Genomic DNA, 20,066 nt, shown 5'->3' on the forward strand with positions numbered 1-20,066 from the left:
AGCTAGTCAGGGTGTCGGTTCTCTACAACTGGACTAGGACAACTGGAAGCCTTGTTCAAGGGGCAATAGGGCAACGTTCGCCCAGACAAGAGTAACATTCATCTCCTGGTGATTGCATACATCAGAAATTAGTGATTCAATTTCTCCGTTACTATCCTAGCTAAAATATGAAAAGGAAAATTCCACCCCTTTAATTCCACCCCCAGAAAGGTTTCCACGCCCTAATTATTGGGAATCGAAGATGATGAATCAACCATCAAGTTGTCTCCACCTAACCTAAGACTTTTACGACAATCAAATATTGTCGAACAAACGAGACCAAAAGTCCCGAGAAGAAGAAGAGAGAAATGGGGGCCACTAAAACCAAACCTCCCAGATCGAGGCAAGCAAGTGCCAAGCTTGTCCGGCCTACCTAGGTACCTAGTGCCTATTACCTAGGGCTGGTACGCCTTAATAGCCTCCTTCAAAGTCCCATCGATGCTGATCTTCTGCTGGTTGAGGCAAGCCTGGCGGGTGGGGACGAGTCCGATGATGGCGAAGGCGAGGTTGTCGACGACAGTCTCGATAGCGCGTAGAGCACCAGCGATAGCGATGCCAAGGGGGTTGAAGAACTTCTCGTTGCTGCCGACGCCGGCACCGCCGATCGCCGCGCGCTCGGCTAGCAGGAAGGGCCCGGAGAGCAGGCCGGCGCGGCCGATGAAGACCTCCAATAGGGCCTGGTGGATGCGCACGAAATCGATGAGGGCCACAACGATGGTATCGCTGTCGCATCCGGGTGGGAACGGCGAGAGCACCGCGATGGTGGGTAGCCCTAACGTCAGGGTGGCGACGATGTTCTGGAGCGGTGGGACGATGTCGGTTAGGATGTTCAGGCGCGGCTCGAGGCCCCGCGCTTTTCTGGTGCCGATCTTCTTCGCGGCCGCCTGCAGCTCCTGGGACGCAATGGCGACCTCGTTGATGAGGTTGATGACCAGCTGCGCGGATTTGTCGACTCCGGCCGAGCAGCCTTTCAAAGGACAGGCCTCGGCGGAGCTCGAAGGACTGGGGTTAACGGTTCCAGTTGCGTCGGCGGGCAGCGAGATGTCTGCGCAGCTCCCGGGGAGAGGCGAGGCGATTACAACTTCGGTGAGGTTGTTTTCGAGATCCACAAAAGTGCTAGTGGCTTCGGAGGCTTGAGGGGGCAAGTAGATAGTAGTGGTACCGGGGAAGAAGGTTCCATTGGGCACACCGATGATAGCAAAGGCGGGAACGGTGTCGCAGGCAGACACGGTAGAGGTGAAGGCTGCTCCCTGAGTGGGAACAGGCACGATAATTGTTGGCGTAGTCACTTCGGCGGCGCTGCAGAAACGAGTAGCAACGGCAAAGCCTAAACTCAGGGCAGAAGTAGTCTTCATGTTGAAGACTTTTAGTAAGTATTGATTTTCTTTGTCGACTTTACTTGGTTTAGGATGTGGAGTGGAGGATAGGATATGATGACTCAACATGGTGATCGAGTCGAGACGATAGCTGTCCCTTGCAGTATTTATATTCAAGATTCTGATAGTCAAGCCAACTACCTCTCTACTGCTCCCGTAATCCAAATCGGATTCGAGTTCTAGATCCGGTTCCCCTCCCTTGGAATGTATTACAAAGTCATCACAGGACGTGATCTGACAGGAGTTGGTAGATTGACTCGAGATACCGCATATGCCGCCATCCTAGCCGAAGCCATCATCTTACATATCTGCCTGATCGCAATGTATCACGACTCTACTACTCGAATGCAGATATTTACCTTCCATGAAACATACTTGACGGAAAATTGCATTCATCGGTCGCCTCAATCTAATATTGTACGACGATCCTGTGATCTGCCAACCCCAGAATCCTCTTGTTAAATCTAGATATACGATCTTAAGAACAATTGTCCAAACTCCAAGAACAGGAGCGGCATTTATGAGGAATACCGATTCCATGATTCAATCTAGTGACATGAGAAATCTCTAACAGGCAAGTTCGGATGCACGTCGCCTCTGACATCTCACCGTGATCTTGGAAGGGAAATCCGCCGGCAAGGATGAATGATGAAGCCCATGATAGATACATGCCCAGTACATAAACTACACAGATTTTTATAATCAACCTTATGTTGGAGCAGAGATAACTATGTCGGTGCCAAGTTTCGCCACTTTAACTGCCATCATCATCCCGTCCGGTCAGAAGAGGGGAAATGTCGAATACTACAATACCACGGCTGGCTTCTGGGGGGCTCATGTTTTCTAACACGGTTCTTCCAATCCAAAGGCGCAAGATGTCCCCAAAGGCATTTTCAACATCTCAGCAGCAAGTGGAGAGGATCGCCATTGTAGGTGGTGGCATCACGGGGCTGACTTCCGCGTTTTACGCAAGCAAAAAGTACCCTTCGGCTTCGATCTCACTCATCGAGAGCTCTAACCGGCTTGGAGGTGCCGTTGAATCGACCTATCTACCTATTAGCAAAGGTGCTACCACAGTTTGCGAAAGAGGTCCGAGGACGCTTCGAGCTAGTGCTCCCCGTGCTCCCACCACGTATGATCTCGTGAGTAGTCTTGACATCAGTCTATTCTATTCTTACCCCCTTTGCATCCCTTGTATCTACCACCCCAATCTATACTGCCAGCAAACCCCCTAAAAGAAAATCCCGGTACAGATCGACGCCCTAGGGCTCAGAGAGTCTCTCATATCAGTACCCAAGAACAGTACAACCGGCAGCACTCGCTATATCCTGTACCCAGACCATCTAGTCCCAATCCCAACGTTCAACCCCAGACTAGTCCGTCGTCACATAGCTTCCATCCCAGCGCCACCCACTCTACGGCCCCAACAGCTAATCACATTACTCCGCTTGCTGGCAACGGAGCCCCTATTCGCTAGTTTCATAGGCGGTCTGCTGCGCGGCATCTCTTACTCAGCACCCCGGCTCCCGGATGTCCACGATGAGTCTATAGGGAGTTTCCTTGCGCGGCGCATGGGCCACCGGGTGGTGGATAACCTGATCTCACCGGTTATGAACGGTTTGTGTGCTGGCGATGTATACCAACTGAGTGTCAAGGCATTGCTACCTTGCCTGTGGGAGCTTGAGACAAGAGGTGAGGAAGCAAGGAGGAAGGGAGGTCGAGGAGGTATTTTGGGGCTTATGTGGCAGTCTCTGACGAAAAGTGGCTCCCAAGCTGACACTCGGGACGGGTCTGCCGCTTCTGTAACTTCTCAACTTCACCAGCGGGAAGCCATCATGCTCAAAGACATCAGGCGTGGCCCAGCTGGGGAGTTGGAGAGAGATTTTGCGGACAAGAGCGTGTTCAGTTTTCGAGGAGGGCTCCAGGAGCTACCTTCGGCGCTAGAGGTAGCTCTTCGGGGAGCAAAGAACGTGAACATCCAGATGGGAACCTCGGTGCAAGATATCAGCTTTCACGAAGGCGAGGTAGTTCTTTCGGTATGTCCCCTATTATCCTGCCACGTTTCACCCCTTTGCCTCATTCTCTCACTAACATCAAACGCACCAACAGATATCCAACCATAATAACACCAGCGCCCAGCGCTTCACCCACGTGATATGCACAACGCCTTACAACAACCTCATCTCCGCCGCCACAGTCAACAACAACAACAACATCCCGCCCATGCCCGCGGCAACCGTCATGGTCGTAACCCTAATCTTCCCCTCCCCCTGTCTAAACCACCCATACCGCGGCTTCGGGTACCTGATCCCCAACTCCATCCCCGCCAACCAGAACCCCGAGCACGCGCTAGGCGTCGTGTTCGACTCAGACGCCATGCCCGGCCATCACCTCTCGGACGCGTCGCCCCACACCAAAATCACCGTCATCCTTGGCGGCCACTGGTGGACCTCCCTCCGCCCCTCCGCCCTCCCCACCGAGTCCGAAGGCACCGCCATGGCGCAACAACTACTACGGCGCCACCTCGGCGTCACCGAGCCCCCCATCGCGAGCACAGTCTCGCTACAAAGGGATGCGATCCCGCAGTATGCCGTCGGCCACTGTGAGAGGATGGCGAGGCTGCGGGTGTTGCTGCTGGAGCGGTTTGCGGGGCGGCTGAGGGTGGCGGGCGCGTCGTATAGGGGGATCGGGGTGCACGACTGTGTGTTTTCTGCGCGGAGCGCGGTCGAGGCGCTGGAGGGGGAGGGGGAGACTGGGTTGGAGTGTTTTGCTGGTGAGGCGGGGGCCAGCGTAGCGTGATGATGGCTGCGGATCGGGTTCCGGCTGTTGTATGGTCTTAATACTGACTTTGGGTAGGTAGGTAGGTGGTGATGTTATCAGGTGGTTTTGCTTGTTATGATAGGTATGTGATCGGGATCGCGATCACGTGAGTCCTTTCTGGGGAGGAATAGAGCATTTCATGTTAGTTATGTGTAGGTAGGTAATCGAAAGTGGGAAGAGAAAAGGGAGGAGGGTGAGTAGGTACTAGGTAAGCCTTTGAGGTCAGGCATTTCCCACCAGGTAGTAAGTAGGTACCTAGGCGCGCCTACATCGCAGTGTCTTCAACTAAAGTCCTACTAGCTGCAGTGCCGAATAACTCGTAGGGTACCTAGGTACCTAGTGCCCAGGCCCCAGTAGGAGGTAAGTACCTAAGTACCCAGGCAGCCATCCCAACCCTCACCGTCGTCACCCACCGCCCTACCCATCTCCCACCCTTCCCCGCACCCCGTCCCCCCCCCAAGTAAAACTTATAAACCCGAAAAAGCTGATGCCTTACACCCCCCGCTCTCTCCAGCGGTTGCCAAACGGGCCACTTGGCGCATCTGGTTGAGACCTGACAGGGGCATGTGAAAACTCCTCTCTTCTCGAAGGGTTTCTTTCGTAAGACGAGGGTTCGATTCCGAGGCATGGCGGCAAACCTATTTGGCTGGTCAAGTGCCGGTGGATAATAGGACCTGACTGAGCCTGAGCCTGAGCTTTTTGTCGTTTCTTTTATTTTTTTTCTACATCCTTTTTCTTTCGCCTCTTAATTGTGATATGACATGGCTTTATTAGGTAGGTAGGTATGAGCTCGTTCTACCAACTTGCCTGCTCTAGATACATCATCTTTTTCTTCTTTTTTTTATATTCTCTCCTCCTTTCCACTCCCACACTTCTTCGTTCCAGCTTTGCACCTTTATGAGTGGTAATAACAATAATGATTATCTTTAAAGTCAAAGAGTTGATATGTATTCAGGTATGTAAGTGAAGCACTGGAAAACAGATATCCTGCCCTGTACCAAGCGGAAATATGTGTAGGTAACGCGTTACCTCCATCACCACCCCCGCGCGGGGGGGGGGGGGGGAGTAATATTGACGACTTTACAAGCCGGATACCTAATCATCAAGAGCATCAGGGGGGCGGCCCTGGATGACTAAGCCCTAAATGAGGCATCAGCGAGGAAGATACATGCATCTCCGAACAACACTTGACATAAAGCCATTTGACCTCAAAACTAACTGAATTCCTCTACCAGCCTTGGAAGTATTATCACCTATTCAGGAGCCATACTAAATGTTGTGTACCTATTTACCAGGCACCCCCACCTTAGCATGTATACCTAGTCGAGGCGGTAGCATGCTGTAGGATAGCAAACCGATCTGAAAACAGAGCCTTGAAAAGCGGTGGTGTAACCAGTGGAGAGAGGAAGAGATAAAAAAAATGGAGGCCAGATCTAGGTGAAACGACGTACAGCATACCCATTACCTACATCCATCTTGTCCTAGGTGAGGCGTTTTACCCATGTAACTTGGTAATCAGAATGGAGCAAACGACATCTTGTCTGGGAGTACATAAGGGCGTTGCATCCGCCCGTGAACTTGTATTTCTCTATGCAACAACTTGGTCTTACCGGCAGAAACTTCACTTGATCTCGCCCTCTGTGCTTAGCACACCGAAGAATCACAACACCAGATAATGGCTTACTTTTATTATGTAAATACATACCTGATAGATACCTACCTAAGGGGGTGAGAATGCTCCTATTGTTATTATCGCCCATTATTCCGCAATGGTATTAGGTGATGCGATAAGCGAAGACCGGGTTTAAGCCTTGTCGCATTTGTGTAAAAGTCCTTTGATGGCCTCGCCCAACTGAGGACTAGACAATCTAGTATGAGGATTAGGATCGACCATACCTTCTGCCAGCATAAGTACTTCCTCTATAACTTCGGTAGAGTAGCCTTCATGTTTTAATGTCTGTTTCATACTCGAGGGTATCTGGCCTTTTTGCAATTCTTTCAATGTATCAACTCGTTCCATGGCCGTGGTAAACGAGCATACCAATTCGGTAAGCACTACGCCTAGGGCAAAAATATCGACTTTCTCATCATTGGTACCCCTAGAAAATGGCGGTCGGTAGTATGTAGTGCCTATAGGCTTGTCGGATTCTGTCGTTTCATTGCTTGCGTCTTGATGTGAAGACAGAGGCAACTCTCCCTTTGCGAGTTGAGCCACAAGTCCAAAATCGCCGATACGTGGGTTTAACCATCGTGGTGGTACATCATCTTTGTTCTTGTAACAGGATGGGCACGAAAGGTTGCAATATCCCCCCTGAGACTCTACTTCGGGTGCCGAGAGGAAGATATTACCTGGCTTGATATCGCGGTGTATGTAGCCCTTGCCGTGGATGTACTGAAGCCCAGTGTGTATGCATTGAAGAAGTCGTAAACTCGGTACGAGGTGAAAGCAGTGTTTTGGGGCGTCTTCTTTGGCCGGCGATGTTGAGATGTACTGAGCTAAAGTCATAGGATACAGTGACATTTGTATGTACAATGTATGACCAACTGCATCCCAAGTCCCTTGCTTTCGTTCATCGTGTCCCTGATGGCTCTCATGATGGCTCTTACCATCGGTAAAGATATTGCTAGTGCTAGGCGCAAGTGAGTCTTCTTCAGTATCTTCACAAGAGGTTTGTTCGTCGGCCGGTTGGCGTTCACCCACGAGTTGTCTGTTGTTGTCACTAGTTGGGACTGAATCTTCTTCAAAAACAATACCGCCAGTCATGGATGGTTCGGACTTGCTATCTTCAATTTCAGAAAAGGCGCGACTGTCCAGCAATAACTGTTGGCGTTGATTTGTGTGGGCCCTTGAACGAGAGTCTGATGCTTCAATTAGTATTATGATTCATGCTCTGTAGCCAAACTAGTAAGCGCTCCATCAGTAGGCACCTCCTACTTCAATATTATGATCGTAGGTATAAAAAAATATTTCCAAAAGGAAATGTTGGAGATGCCTTGCATAATGGATATGGAAAGTGGATGTATTTGTTGCGTCCAACACGCCATGGGCACTTCGAAAGCCATCTTGGTCGATGCCGTGTTGGTGCGAATACCAAGTACACATAAAAAGCAGATAAGGAAACCAAAAAGACCTACCATGAGAAATAACGTTTCGAGAGGGCTGTTGTGGCTCCTCAAACCATGTAGCATGATAACGGACGATATTGGGATGTTCTAGTGTAGCTAGAGCTTGTACCTCTCGTAAGATATGCTGGAGCTTATCAAGTCTCCCGTTACGGAATCGTAGCGCAAGAGTCGGAGAAAGCTGAATCTTCTTCACTGCATATGTCTTTTGGTCTAGAGGATTGAAACACTGATATACTTTCCCGAAGCCACCTTTTCCTAGCAGTGAAAGTTCCTGGAAGGAAGACTGGTAATGACTCTGTGGTCTAGGTAACTGGACTGTTAAATGCATATCGTTGCCAGGATGGGGAACAATGGAGAGGTGGGATATATCAATACCCAAGTCGTGCACTGGGCTCTGCAAACTGGTGGCCGATCCTTGGGAACCTGCCATCAAGTTGTCCAGCGCCGTCAAATATTGACGTCGAGTGCCCCTCCCAGCATCCGAGGATGCAAATTCGGAAACTATTCCACTGGTGGAAAGCTTCCGGCTTGTGTCAGCGAAAAGTTGTCGGGCGAGCGTCTGCACTTCCGGGGACTGCCTCGTGTAATTGCGGCTAGGGTTGGTACTGTTGAGAAAATCAGTGGCGCGGGTTCGAATATAATCCTCGAGTAGACTGGCTAGCATCATGTTACGATGCTCTTCCACCTCCTCACTACTCGAACCCGACGAGTCTCGAGATTGAGCGACAGATGCTGAGCCTACTCCAGAGGAAATACTAATGCTCTGGGTGTCTCCACTTCCTGCCCTAGTCTCGGAGAAGGAGAAGGGCCTTTCATCTCTGGACACTTGCTCCTCAGAGCCCATACTCGAGTCTCTGCTTGAATCCATACTTGAATTGTAAAGCATGAAATTCCCCTAGAGGGAAGTCAAGTCCGTGTCAATACTCGATACAATAAAAGACCAGCTAAGAGGAAATATGCATGTCGATGCAAAAAGGGCAGCACGATCTCAGGTGAGAGGTGGCGGTGGTCTGAAGAGGTCAAACGGAGAGCCAGACTACCTAGGACACCGTATGAGTTGATATTGGCGGCAGTCTACTAGACAAGCGGCCTTCAATCTTGCCTAGCGATCCCTAGGGATATATCTGAGAGAGCTACATGTACTGTTGCCACGTAACCTCAACCTAGATACCAGGCCCTAGGTACCTAAGGGGTTGATCTCTTTGTTTCCTCCAGGACCTGAGGTTCCAGCAGTTTCCAATTGATTGCAGCTTAGAAAATAAACAGTTGTCAAATTGGATGATTGTGGGACCGATTGGATGGCAAGTTTCAAGAAATATTGATATCTTGATTGACTTAGCAAAGGTCACGATGGATGGATTGGATGGAAAGTGTGAATAGTTAGTGTAAATCAATTCTCCAACTTCAAGTTCCAGATGTCAATGTTGAACGTGTTCTGTTTGTAAGTACTTAAGTACATGCATATGTCATTATATGGTCCGTGCGTAGACTCCGTGCTCCATGTAATGTGATACTGTCACATGATACTGTTCTCAACGTTCCAATGATAAAGATATGTTATTTCTAGGTAACCAAGTATGAGACAATCTAATTCAATTTCATAATATTGAAATACCTGTTAAAGAATCAATTGATTTGGATTAATATAAAGTGTACTTACTAGACTAGGGTACATCATCTGCGTACCTTAACCTACCCTACCCTAGGTACCCTACTAGGTAGGTAGGCCATCTCCAGGCAGCAGCGTGGCAACTTTGAAGACTGTTACAGCGGTAACCTTACTTGCCTTAGGTACCTACCCTAGGTAGCGTAATTACCTAGAAGTTAGATAATAAGAGCAATCGCACAACTCCTATCAAAAGAATTAACAGGCAACTTGAAGTTCAATACTAGGTATAATAGAGTATGTACCCAGGGTAGGTATTCAATACTTTCTATTATCCACTTGGACTTTTAAATCAAAGAATCAAGCGAACGTACATGTTTCTGACGATATATGCGGTTCATACCTCGCAGTAAAGAGGCTCTCCAGGCCAATATCATGACGGTCGAGGAGACGAGACAACCCCCCTCGTACCTTTGCATCTTACCGCTATCTCTTCCCTCGTCCACATCATATGCGTAGCTGGTTTCCTCCCCTGGACTAGATTCAATAATCCTACAATCCAGTCTTCCGTCTCCCTAGACTGTGCACTTTCATACGACAGAATGAGCGCACTGGGGTAATAATGCATCCCGTATGAGCCCACATCGGCCGCCTGTTCATGAAACTTCCAAATCCTCTCACTCATCGAGCGGTTCTTCCTCCTGATCTCTTCCGAGACGTGTCCGTCGAGCGCGGACAGCATGTTATTGGTGGTCAAAATCGTAACGGCGTGGACACAGCAAAGCCGCGAGACGGCGAAGTCCTCGGTCCGATAAACCTCATCCACGGGTGACTCTGAGGAATGTGGAGCGCTCTTGGCCACGAGAGAAGCGTCTTTTATAATATTTTGCACGGGGGCCTCAAAACTCCGGACGGCATCGCACATTTGTTGCACTCTGGATCGGATGTACTCGTGTTCTATTTGGCCCAAATAATACCGACGCAGGCCTCTCATCACATCTGGGAACAATGCCATTGGTCGCAGGATTTTGAATAGCAGCGTATTGACGGTCCCCAAGCCTTTGTGCCCGGAAAAGAATTGCTGCCATCGAGGCGATGCCATGAAACAGGACTGATCACGGGCATAATAGTAAGAGGACTAGGTGCAATTTGTTAGCCTTTAACAGAACATACTAGGCTAGGTAATATGCTGTCTGAATTGGTACTGACTAGATCAGCAAGACTATCAAGAATTATATTCAAAACTATCTTGTTTCTGGCAGCCTCCGGTCCTAGAGACTCGAGGATATATGCTGTTCCACCAGCATGTACCGACGAAGCTGCAACTAAAGGCGCAAGTTTGGATGGGGTAACGATTGTAGCCTGAGACAAAGTAAGAAAGGATTACTTATATTCGGCCCATGTCTTATATACTAACCTCAATCTTCCACAGAATAATAGTGGCCAACAAAGTTTCAATTCTTGTGAGTTGATTAGGATCCTGAAAGGCCATTCTTAAGCCTTGCAGAGCAGAGCCATGCAATTTCAGATCTAGTTTCATGTCAGGTTGTGGAGAAGTTTGTTGCCGCCGTCTAGCATCCGAAAGATAGGCAACCGCTTTTACGAGAGCGGGTGAGCCGTCAAGCATAGCTGGGGTATGGGCCAAGAGTTGTGCGAAACCCGGGAACCCAAAGGTTTTGGGCTGGGAGGCCAAAAGTGAGACAAGCTCCGCGCCGACATTTCCGGCGTAAGTTCTCGGTATGGAGCGATAGAAGACAGGATGGTCATTCAAAGTTGTCAGGGGCTTTGTAGAAGGCTTTGACTTATTGAGTCGGGCTATCTGGGACGATGATGCCGGGGTACCGTTAACGACAAACTTTAGTTTGTCCGGCGGGCCTGGGCAACTTTGTCGGCTCTTTTGACATTGCCCACATGCCGGCCATTGCTGGTCGCACTATTAAGAGTTAGATCAGATCGTTCTAACTGGTGTAAGGATATCTTCCTACCTTAATCTTCCTTCTCCTGCAGGTCCCGCAACGAGTTGTCCAGGCCACCATATGGAACAAATGTTTGGTGATAATGAAAACATAGGAGGTATTAAAGAGTATAATAGTATGTAACAGACGTTAATAAAAAAGGGCAAAAGGATGAGAGTGGGGTGATTAATGATGAAAGCGTATTTAAGAGCCAGTCTTTGCAATTGAACTCCCTGTTAATTCCATAAGTGCTTAACTTATCCTAGGTAGTTTACCAGGGCAAAGTGGCACATAAGCTTTTCTGTACTTGGCCACTTGACTTCTTAACTCTTACCTGTCAGCTGTCTGTTATTATAGCAACCATTCGATTGGTGAACCAATTAACAAGGCTTTGATAGGCATTGTTGGGGTGAGAAATAATATGTCCTATCGTAATGTATGGTTGAGCCATAAGGCTACTATATAATAAGTAGCAGTTCTACTTTCACACAGTAACCTTAATAGCATTGTTGCACTATTTAGCGATGTTAATAATAACTAATACCAGAAACATTGAAGTCCAAGAGATAAGAGAAAAGTACTTGTTACATAGTCCTGGTAAGTTGTAGTTACAGGCATTATGGGTTATGGGGTTATCAAGTGGAGAAAAGGGGTCTCGGCGAGTAGCCTACCTATTTTCGTAACCCAAACCTCTAAGAGAACTAGAATGACCCACCCTGGGAAGTCTTCAAGTTAATTACCTAATGAATTTGAACGATAAAACTTGAACTGTATACGAAGTACCATGCCGTAGTTAGCTATGTACGTCGTAGGTTGATCAACTCATCCTTCTTTGACATTTTATCATACTATGTAGTAAAACTTGACGTGACTAAATTGCCCCTATTTGTGGGTCTTAGACCTTTCACTGTTCATGTTATATCAAGGCTGGAGCCTCCCGAAGGTAATAGTTATTGTCTATATTTAAGAGATGCAAGCGGCGCAGTCATCACTCTCACCAGCGCCCCCATCGGCACTTTTTTACGGTATATCAATGGTCTACTAAGATTTGTAAGCACAGAGTAGTATCAAGAATTGGAACCATGGGCATATTAATCACGCAATGATCATAGTCATGTATTCTCAGAGTCACATAGACTCAAGTAAGTCTAAGTACACTATTAGACTTATGCTTGTAACTTGTAACTTGAAAATTGTTGGTTACATGTAGTTAGTTGTTCCACTTTTCTCTAGGCCATGGTAAAGTAGTAGGTCTAATGATAGTAACTACCCAGCATTATTAGTTACATACGTAGTTCATTTTCGGGACAAGCTACCGAACACTGCCGTTAACCAACCCAGATTTGTCTCTGCCAAGACGGGAGACCCGTGCTTGGAACACGGGATAATGCACATAGATATGTTAGATATCTACTTGGATATCTAGTTTAATCTTCAAGTCGTTATAGATAGAACTCAAAAGTAAGTGCTGCCACATATCCAGTTCATTGAGCTGAACTACCCGCTGAGGTTCCGGATCAAAATCCAATCTAAGGACTTGGCCCTACGCTTTTCTGCCTTGCCTTCTTTTGACTTCTTGCCCTTCAGGTGCTTCTTCCAAGCTTTCTCTCTCTTTTTCTTAGCCTTCTTCTCCGCTTTGGCTATCTTGTGCTCGACACTCCACGCAGCCACTCTTTCAAGCACACTTGTTTGGGGACTCGGAGGAGGAATGCCGTCGAACGACAGTTCACAGGCCCATCTAGAAAGATACTTGAGACATCTTTCTTGCATAGTCGAGTCGAGGGAATCCTCGCTGAGGGGAGTTGTCAGGGGATCATCCTCGTCGAGGTGGAACATTTCCTTCATTCGCTTTGAATCAATGATCTCCGCATGCAATTGGCGGGGGTGGAAGTAGTTGTCATTTGTAGTGGAGAGAAATGTCTGGGTGCGCTGATGGCCTATGGCGTGAGTAGCAAGGATCGCCATTCCATGCATGGCGGCAGAGATGCCACTAGCTGCCGCAGTGGGAGCAAAATGGACCCCGAGAGAGGCTAATTCAACTACATGGATGGCCGGGTGGGGAGTGAGGACAAGGTTGAGGTTGTCAATGAAGGCCACCAAGTCTTCCCGTGTAATCGCATGGTGGGCCAATTCTGGTGCCCAGGCACGCACGAATGGGGCTAGAGAACCCGGATTGATACGGGGGATTAACACCGGCTTGGGCAATAATGGCAATCGTACATGAGGGGGTATAGGAGGGAAATATGATGCCGTTAACTTTAGAACCTGACTCTCGGTGATAGCTGGTGCTTGACTAGAGCTTTCGGCTGGGGACTCGTAGACGGTAGCTGTATTTGGCATGTGTAGTCCGCGATTGCTAGCCACAGTCTCGTATGCAGGGGGAAATTCTGCGTATGACATAGCGACAAAACAATAACAAGCAGAAAAACGAAATTCATATACCGATACTAGTTGTGCTTTATGACAGAAATGTAGAGAGCAGTTGAAGTGAGAAGGAAATGGTATTATCAGCCTACCTATCTACCTACCTAAAGCATGTGTATATATAGGTATACAAGTATTCTAGCTTTTGACCCCCAAACTAATTGTTGGAACTAAAGCCTTGAAATGCTGAGCTGAAGTTTTGAACTCGGCAGTGCATAACTAGGTAGGTTAGATGTTGGTGTCGCATTCGCATTCGCCTGGTTAGTGCAGTAATATCACAATTATAAGTCATGTGATTTGATCGTTCAGTTTGTTCGGATTTTGTAATGGACCGAAGGTGATGCATACACCTGTGAGTCTGTGACAGCTGAAAAGCTCCACCCAAAGCGCTAGACACCTGTCACTCTTTGTACACTCTTTGTACAGTCTTTGTACAGTCTTTGTGCACAGTCTTTGTGCAGGGACATAAAAATTGGTTCGTCATCAGGTCCCGCAGCTTCCCGCAAGGTCCGCTGAGTGAGTACGTAACCAAGTAACCAGACAGTTGACCCTCTAATCACACTCTTTCCATCTTCGCTCTGCACTCTTCATTCCTTTTCCTTTATTTTCCATCAAAACGACAACGCAACAAGACCAAAAATCAGCATCCATACCTTTCTTTAAGTCTCCTACCTTTCCATGAAAAATTAACCCTATTTGCGCCCACTGCGTTCACGCATACCCAAAGATGCAGTTGATTTCCATCATTTCCGCCACTGGCCTGGCGGCTCTAACCACTAACGCATTCCTACTACCTCCTGACATATCTGACGCCGACAATGACATAGTCAGCACCCTTCCCGTCCCCGTTCCTGTTATCGAAGGCCATCCCGAAATTCCCAAGACTGCTGAGGCCCAAACCTTGGAAGTCAAATGTCCAGGTTGTCCTGTCCGCATTCCTCACCATTCCAGGGTCAAAGTTGTGCACGATATTCCAAGCCACATCGAGCTGAACTTCAGCATCAAGACTTCCGATGGCGCCGATCGCTTAATGTTGAACGGCTTTGAACTCTACCCCAAAGTAGATATCTTCCAAGAAACCCTCACTGCCGATGTTATCCCCAACTTTGTGCACCGAGAAGCGAAACGACCAACACACTTCAAGGGTCCTCGACCTCAACTTACGCAGAACCTTGGCTTTGGTGTAGTATCCCGGGTCGCTGCCACAAATGCAGATGATCTTTTGGAATTGGTCGAAATCGAATTCCGCATTATTGAAGTGGGAGGTGACTTCTTCAACAACCTTCCGAAAGTCCAGATCAAGCTTGTGAAGACTCCTACCGGGAAACTGATGATGGCTGGGCTCGAGGCTCTTGAGTCAGAGACGACAGCAACTATCCAAAGCAATCCTATGGATAAGCAGGAAGAATGCACCACTCTACTCTGCAAATGGAGATCCATCGTGTCACAGAAGCTCTCCGGTCTCCGCTTCCACAAGGGTTGTGGCGGCCGTCATCGTCATTCAAAGGGCCAGGGACACGACCATACCAAATCTGAAGATTGGAAATCGAAGCCCTTGACTGCCTCTCAATGGGACGGTCACCGTGAACACCATCAGAAGAACTGGGGCTTGCTTTTTAAGAACATTGCCTCACACATTCTCCTACCTGTTGCAATTGGTATCCTGGCCGGTATCACAGCTAGCGTGTAAGTCATTCCTTATCCATAATATATGAACGTCTTTTGTAGTCTCTTACTAATTCCAAATTAGCTTTGGTATGTTGGTCGGTACCTTTGTAGTGTTCCTCTGGCGATCAGTCCGAGGACGCAGCTCCCGTCGACACCACAGACATAGCCATCACCACAAGGCTTCTCAAGATGAGGTCGCTCTCGACGAAGAGAAGTCAGGTCTCATGGCCCATGAAGAAGAAGTTGACGTTCCGCCGGCTTACATCGAGGAGGGGATTGAAGTCCTAGATGATAAGAAGACGGAGAATGAAGTCTAAAAGTGATGTTCCCACTATTGACCGGCGCGTTTCAACATACCCACCGAGCATCTCTGGACATATTTGAGACGGGCTAGTAAACCAAAGTGACTATAAGGGTGTATGGGCGTTCACAATTTGATTGGGCAGTGAAGGTTAAGGATGGCAAGTTTGCTCAGAGATAGAAAAATAGCAAGGACAGAAGGATATGCCATGTACGGCACCGTTGGGAACTACTCTCCTTTCGATCCTATTTTCCTTTCTCGGTTGTAACATATATGTTAGCTGGCGGAATACCCACGTTCCTTTTCTTAAATCAATATTCGTATAAGTACTCACCAGCCTGTTTTCGATCGTAATTAGTTGATGTTGCCACCATGCTTGTAACAATGGGGTTATTTGAAGGAGCCCACCTTTCACTAGTATCTACCTAGTAGGCACTAACAGATCACATACCCGTACCTAGATGTGTACCTAGTTTGAACTCTTTAATGGCACTAATCAGCTTATTTGCTTCTAGATGGAAGTTAGTAAGGCCATTAATATGTAAACAACATTTAGTATTGTCGAAGTCTATTAAGTGTAGATGATGGCCAAGGAATTTTCACAGAGCTAAGCTTCACGCATTCGCATACACCGTTTCTGACTCTTGTCGTTTTGAAGGATAACGAGAGTTGTGTACTTCGTATAATGGGAGATCATCTATGCCACGTGGGCCAACGAGACTACATAGATGTAAAACTAGTCGCGAACAGGCTCTTCGAATCCGCAATGTAGGAAGGCCCCCTCAACAATCACCCATTCAGAAGAGTGGTGGTACGAGACTGTTGTGCTCCAGAGCCCAACTTCTAACGGATGGTCCCCCAAAAGATGCCTACGGGAACCCCATGTATGAGAGAACAGTGTTGTCGACATTCACAAGTGGAGGACCCCATTTGCTCCAGGCGAGATTCTTGCAACTCACCTCGATGCTCGAGGGGTTAGGTGTGTGGGATAAAGCGGTGCTTGGCGTGGAAGAACGGGGCATTGTGTGAATAGCAAGGCTTTTTTTTTTTTTCTTCTACACCAGGGATTTTTTGCGTACCTGGTTATAAAGATCGTAACATCATATTACCAAGTGAGATAGCATAAAATAGAATAAGCGTTTTACTTTAAATGCTTCTCACCATAGTAACCAAGAAAGTTTTCTGGTGATGGGATGATGGAGCCGCTTGCCTCGAGGGTACTAAGAAAGATTACTATAAATGGCAAGTGGGGACAAAATGATAGGACTTCGTTGATGCACAAGGGGCTCCCCATGTAAAATCTGGGCAAGCTTAGAGAGGGTTGGTTAGCGGTCTAGGGGCTACTACTCACCTAACCCAGCAGTTAGGAGTTGTACAGATAGCTTCAGTTCCGTGAATATGTAGGTAGTGTATCTAGATACTCTAATAGAGTTTTCATAGTAATTATCCTAACAAGCAAATAGAGTCAGACTTTGGTAGTATTATTTTGGGTGCTTGATGGAGAACAAGCTTCTTACGGTAGGCTTGGCATAGTGCCCAGCCTAGCAGCCTAGTAGACATCTAACCTAGGATGGAGAAGTTGATATAAGCGATTTTTAGAAAGTATGTATCAATGAATTGTTATTAGGAGGGAGTATATATCAAACTAACACCGTCCAAATCCTTCTGATGCCGCTATCCACCATAGTCTTAGCCGCCAAACCCAACCAGCGCTGAAAGCATCATCAGTCCCAGTAAGCAAGCAAGCAAGCAAGCAAGCCGTCAAACATCCTCCTAATGAACCTCGTCGCACACGGGGAAATAGTCGACGACAGTCGAGCATCCACTGCCCCAGTACTTGTGGCCGCAGTGGTGGCAGCCATGGTCTCGGATGTCTTGGTAGTCCCACCACATCTGGTTGCCGGACGCGACGCAGTGGCGGCCGCCCTGGATCACGATGCCGCAGCCGTAGTCGGTGCCGAGGCCGTGGCAGACGCCTTGGTGGGGGCTAGTGCTTCTGTGGAGTGTGAGTGTTAGTGTTAGTGATGTGATGCTATGTCGGAGTTTTTAGAGGGGTGAGAGGTGAGTAGTTGGGGTGGATGATGATGATGAGGTGGTGGTAGACTTACCCCTCTGCGCCGTACTTGATATCATCGGTGCGGATGAGCTTCGCGTTGATCGCGTAGTCGCAATCGCTAATGTGGAGGGTGCCGCACATGCTGCCGCCAAGGCAGTCGCAGGGACCCGGGTTCGGAGTAGGTGGAGTGGTGTCGTTGCTGAGGTGGAAAGTAGCAGCAGCAGCAGCAGCAGCAGCAGCAGCAGCAGTAGTAGTAGTAGTATTCGAGAAGACGGGGATGGCTCTGACCGTCAACGCGACGGTGAAGCCGCGGAAGATAATTGCGATTCTGATGCGCATATTGATGGTGGTTGAATATGCAGCGTAGAGATGACTGTGTATGTTTGAAGTCGATGTTGTTGTGGTTTCTGGGTTTTTTTTCTCAGGAGTAGTAATGGAAAGTAATTTGATGTGGTCAAGATGAGAAGAAGAGATGATATAAACGAAGAGCTGTAATCATCCCTTTTATGAGCGAATCTACTCTATTAGGGGTACTGTCAATACCTATATACTAGGTAGTCTGGAGAAACTCGGAATGGCTTCAAATAAGGTTAAAGTCATGGAGTCATCTTCGTTAGAGGTAATTGCAGTGGCGCTATTTTCTGACTGTGACAACAAACGTTCTATTGATGGATGGAAGATAGTCTAGGTAGTCTAGGAGTAATAATGTTTAGAGTCTAACTCAGATGCTTCATGAAGTCCTTCCGAGCTGTTCAGCCCATTCCTTCCAAACAAGTTCTATGTTATTCTGGTATATCCACGACATGTCCTTTCCCCCATCTGTGATAATCTTGTTCTTGACTTGTTCGTCAAACGATGGATTACCCAGTGTCTTCAGTTTCGCAGTGCGCTTATCGGCCTCCGAAGCAAGATGTGCATACATCCGTGAGTAATATGGCAGTCGAATGGCATCGAATAACGGCAAGGCCTTGCTCGTGTCATTCTTCCAGTACGCGAGGGCCTGTGCCAATATCCAGCCGTCCTCCATCGCAAACCCTGCGCCTGAGCCAAACGCACCAGATAGTGCATGAGATGAGTCACCGACAAGCACAACTTTATTATTCCATGCTGTAAGTTGAGAGAGCTCGGGGCCGGCGAACGCTGCAAACTCACGCCAGCCGCCAGGAGGCACCCGCGCTAGTGCTTCTCTGATCTCGGGGAGGTACTCCTGTAATCCATCAGTTAGTGTTAATTACATACGCATCTAAATGTGTGCTTGAGGCTTAGATGGGGAAGGGGCCGTACAGTGAAATGTGCTTCTACGTGAGCATTTTCCACTGGAACACCCCAGCTTTTCTTGTTTGCGCTATGAATTGCTGGATCTTGCCAGGCCCGGGAAGCTATCTCCCACAGCCCTTCACCAACGTGGGAGAAGTACACATGGGTAGTCGGCGTATGCCACCAGCCGGTAATGCCGAAACGAGGGTCCAGGTCTTTTACGTCGTTCCATGGTAGCAGTGCCCTCCATATTGTGGTTCCCGTAAACTTGATTTCGTAATCTGGCCAAGCAGTATCTCTAACGACCTATTTTGTCTTATTAGCCTTTCTGGGTGAGTTTCTTTCACTAAACTCGTCATTCTTTTATGTGATAGATGAAAGATATGGTCCCCATTACTTACTGATCTTATGCCGTCAGCGCCGACCACTAAATCAGCCTCCACGACGGTTCCATCCTTGAATTGTAATTCAACACCTTCGCTTCCCTTGTCTACCATACGATGCAATTTCCTAGAGAGCTGTATGGTATCTGGGTTTACGTGGGATAAGAGAGCCGACTGCAATTTGGTTCGCTGAGCGCGAATTGGACCCCGCCCTACAGGCAATTCGGGCTTCTCACGGCGACTGAGCTCTTCCCCTGAACGCCCATTCCTTAGTCTCATTTAGTAATAGTGTTAGTAAAAGGTGTATATACTCACATGTTTACTATTGTCCATGTCGGATGGCCGCTGGTCAATGTATCGGCCACGCCCAGTAACTGTAATACATTCCATGTATTTGAGCCGATACTTATGCCCGCACCTACTTCCCGCAGCACCTTTGCTTGCTCATAAATGGTAGCTGATACATTTGGGATTTTGGAGAGGGCGATTGCGGTTGCAAGACCACCCGGCCCACCGCCAATAATGGCCACGCGTAGCTGGCGAACAGAGGCGTCAACCGTCATTTTAGAAGCTCAGATCACCGGTAATACGATATATTCTTCATTAAATATATCGAAGCAGCAAGCAAATCTCGCCATTTTTATATCATAGCCCGAGCTGAATCGACATATCTTGAGTTCGAGGAGAAATACTTATAAAGTATTACAAAGCAGTATAACGTCAACCATCACGCGGATGACGTGCGAACCATTGGGTTCATCGCTGATTTTCTAATCGGACGTGATGCATTGAATGGTATCATGGCCGTACGATGCTTGCAGGTTGACCGGACTAGTCAGGAGTAAGTTAGAGATATATATGTAGCTAAGAAGCTACTCCTACTTGGTAGCCAGTATAGTTAGTATATTGACATATGTTGAAAGTTATTGGGGTTTCATATACGTACTACTATTGTAACATTGAAGCTTGAGGGATCATAGGCTACAGCACCCACCCACCCTTCAATGTTATCTTTAGGCTATCTCTCCAATGCCCCCTTAGGGGTAAGTACAATA

The 20,066-nt window shown here is 47.9% G+C and overlaps 8 protein-coding genes across 8 annotated transcripts; 2 read left to right on the forward strand and 6 right to left on the reverse strand.

Moving 5' to 3' along the window:
- Nucleotides 1-434: 434 nt before the first annotated feature.
- GGS25DRAFT_524826 (uncharacterized protein) lies at nt 435-1,394 on the reverse strand (the record flags this gene model as incomplete). Its single annotated transcript, XM_049264675.1, has 1 exon — nt 435-1,394. One exon carries the CDS (start codon nt 1,392-1,394, stop codon nt 435-437), a length of 960 nt encoding a protein of 319 aa, XP_049114095.1.
- An 896-nt stretch (nt 1,395-2,290) lies between these two features.
- Nucleotides 2,291-4,214, forward strand: GGS25DRAFT_524827 (Protoporphyrinogen oxidase; the record flags this gene model as incomplete). The annotated part of the gene is made up of 3 exons (XM_049264676.1): nt 2,291-2,557; nt 2,669-3,451; nt 3,525-4,214. 3 exons carry the CDS (start codon nt 2,291-2,293, stop codon nt 4,212-4,214), a joined length of 1,740 nt encoding a protein of 579 aa, XP_049114096.1.
- A 1,083-nt stretch (nt 4,215-5,297) lies between these two features.
- Nucleotides 5,298-8,774, reverse strand: GGS25DRAFT_504649 (kinase-like protein). The gene is made up of 2 exons (XM_049262150.1): nt 7,371-8,774; nt 5,298-7,094 (listed from the first exon to the last, which is right to left on the reverse strand). The coding sequence occupies exons 1-2, from the start codon at nt 8,245-8,247 to the stop codon at nt 6,040-6,042; spliced, it is 1,932 nt and encodes a 643-aa protein (XP_049114097.1). The 5' UTR covers nt 8,248-8,774; the 3' UTR covers nt 5,298-6,039.
- Nucleotides 8,775-8,941: 167 nt separating this feature from the next.
- GGS25DRAFT_504653 (uncharacterized protein) lies at nt 8,942-11,553 on the reverse strand. Its single transcript, XM_049262151.1, has 4 exons — nt 10,953-11,553; nt 10,385-10,900; nt 10,177-10,329; nt 8,942-10,105 (listed from the first exon to the last, which is right to left on the reverse strand). The coding sequence occupies exons 1-4, from the start codon at nt 11,001-11,003 to the stop codon at nt 9,401-9,403; spliced, it is 1,425 nt and encodes a 474-aa protein (XP_049114098.1). The 5' UTR covers nt 11,004-11,553; the 3' UTR covers nt 8,942-9,400.
- Nucleotides 11,554-12,117: 564 nt separating this feature from the next.
- GGS25DRAFT_504654 (uncharacterized protein) lies at nt 12,118-13,585 on the reverse strand. The gene has a single exon (XM_049262152.1). The coding sequence runs from the start codon at nt 13,320-13,322 to the stop codon at nt 12,420-12,422; it is 903 nt and encodes a 300-aa protein (XP_049114099.1). The 5' UTR covers nt 13,323-13,585; the 3' UTR covers nt 12,118-12,419.
- Nucleotides 13,586-13,816: 231 nt separating this feature from the next.
- On the forward strand, nt 13,817-15,808 carry GGS25DRAFT_504656 (uncharacterized protein). The gene is made up of 2 exons (XM_049262153.1): nt 13,817-15,032; nt 15,097-15,808. Exons 1-2 carry the CDS (start codon nt 14,074-14,076, stop codon nt 15,329-15,331), a joined length of 1,194 nt encoding a protein of 397 aa, XP_049114100.1. The 5' UTR covers nt 13,817-14,073; the 3' UTR covers nt 15,332-15,808.
- Nucleotides 15,809-17,088: 1,280 nt separating this feature from the next.
- GGS25DRAFT_524831 (uncharacterized protein) lies at nt 17,089-17,710 on the reverse strand (the record flags this gene model as incomplete). The annotated part of the gene is made up of 2 exons (XM_049264677.1): nt 17,089-17,311; nt 17,424-17,710. The coding sequence occupies 2 exons, from the start codon at nt 17,708-17,710 to the stop codon at nt 17,089-17,091; spliced, it is 510 nt and encodes a 169-aa protein (XP_049114101.1).
- Nucleotides 17,711-17,910: 200 nt separating this feature from the next.
- Nucleotides 17,911-20,065, reverse strand: GGS25DRAFT_504663 (FAD/NAD(P)-binding domain-containing protein). The gene is made up of 5 exons (XM_049262154.1): nt 19,958-20,065; nt 19,327-19,892; nt 19,030-19,279; nt 18,656-18,934; nt 17,911-18,578 (listed from the first exon to the last, which is right to left on the reverse strand). The coding sequence occupies exons 2-5, from the start codon at nt 19,572-19,574 to the stop codon at nt 18,102-18,104; spliced, it is 1,254 nt and encodes a 417-aa protein (XP_049114102.1). The 5' UTR covers nt 19,575-19,892; nt 19,958-20,065; the 3' UTR covers nt 17,911-18,101.
- Nucleotide 20,066: the final 1 nt, after the last annotated feature.

This window comes from Hypoxylon fragiforme (genome assembly GCF_022984875.1).
Source record: "Hypoxylon fragiforme strain CBS 206.31 chromosome Unknown GGS25scaffold_8, whole genome shotgun sequence".
NCBI lineage: Eukaryota > Fungi > Ascomycota > Sordariomycetes > Xylariales > Hypoxylaceae > Hypoxylon > Hypoxylon fragiforme.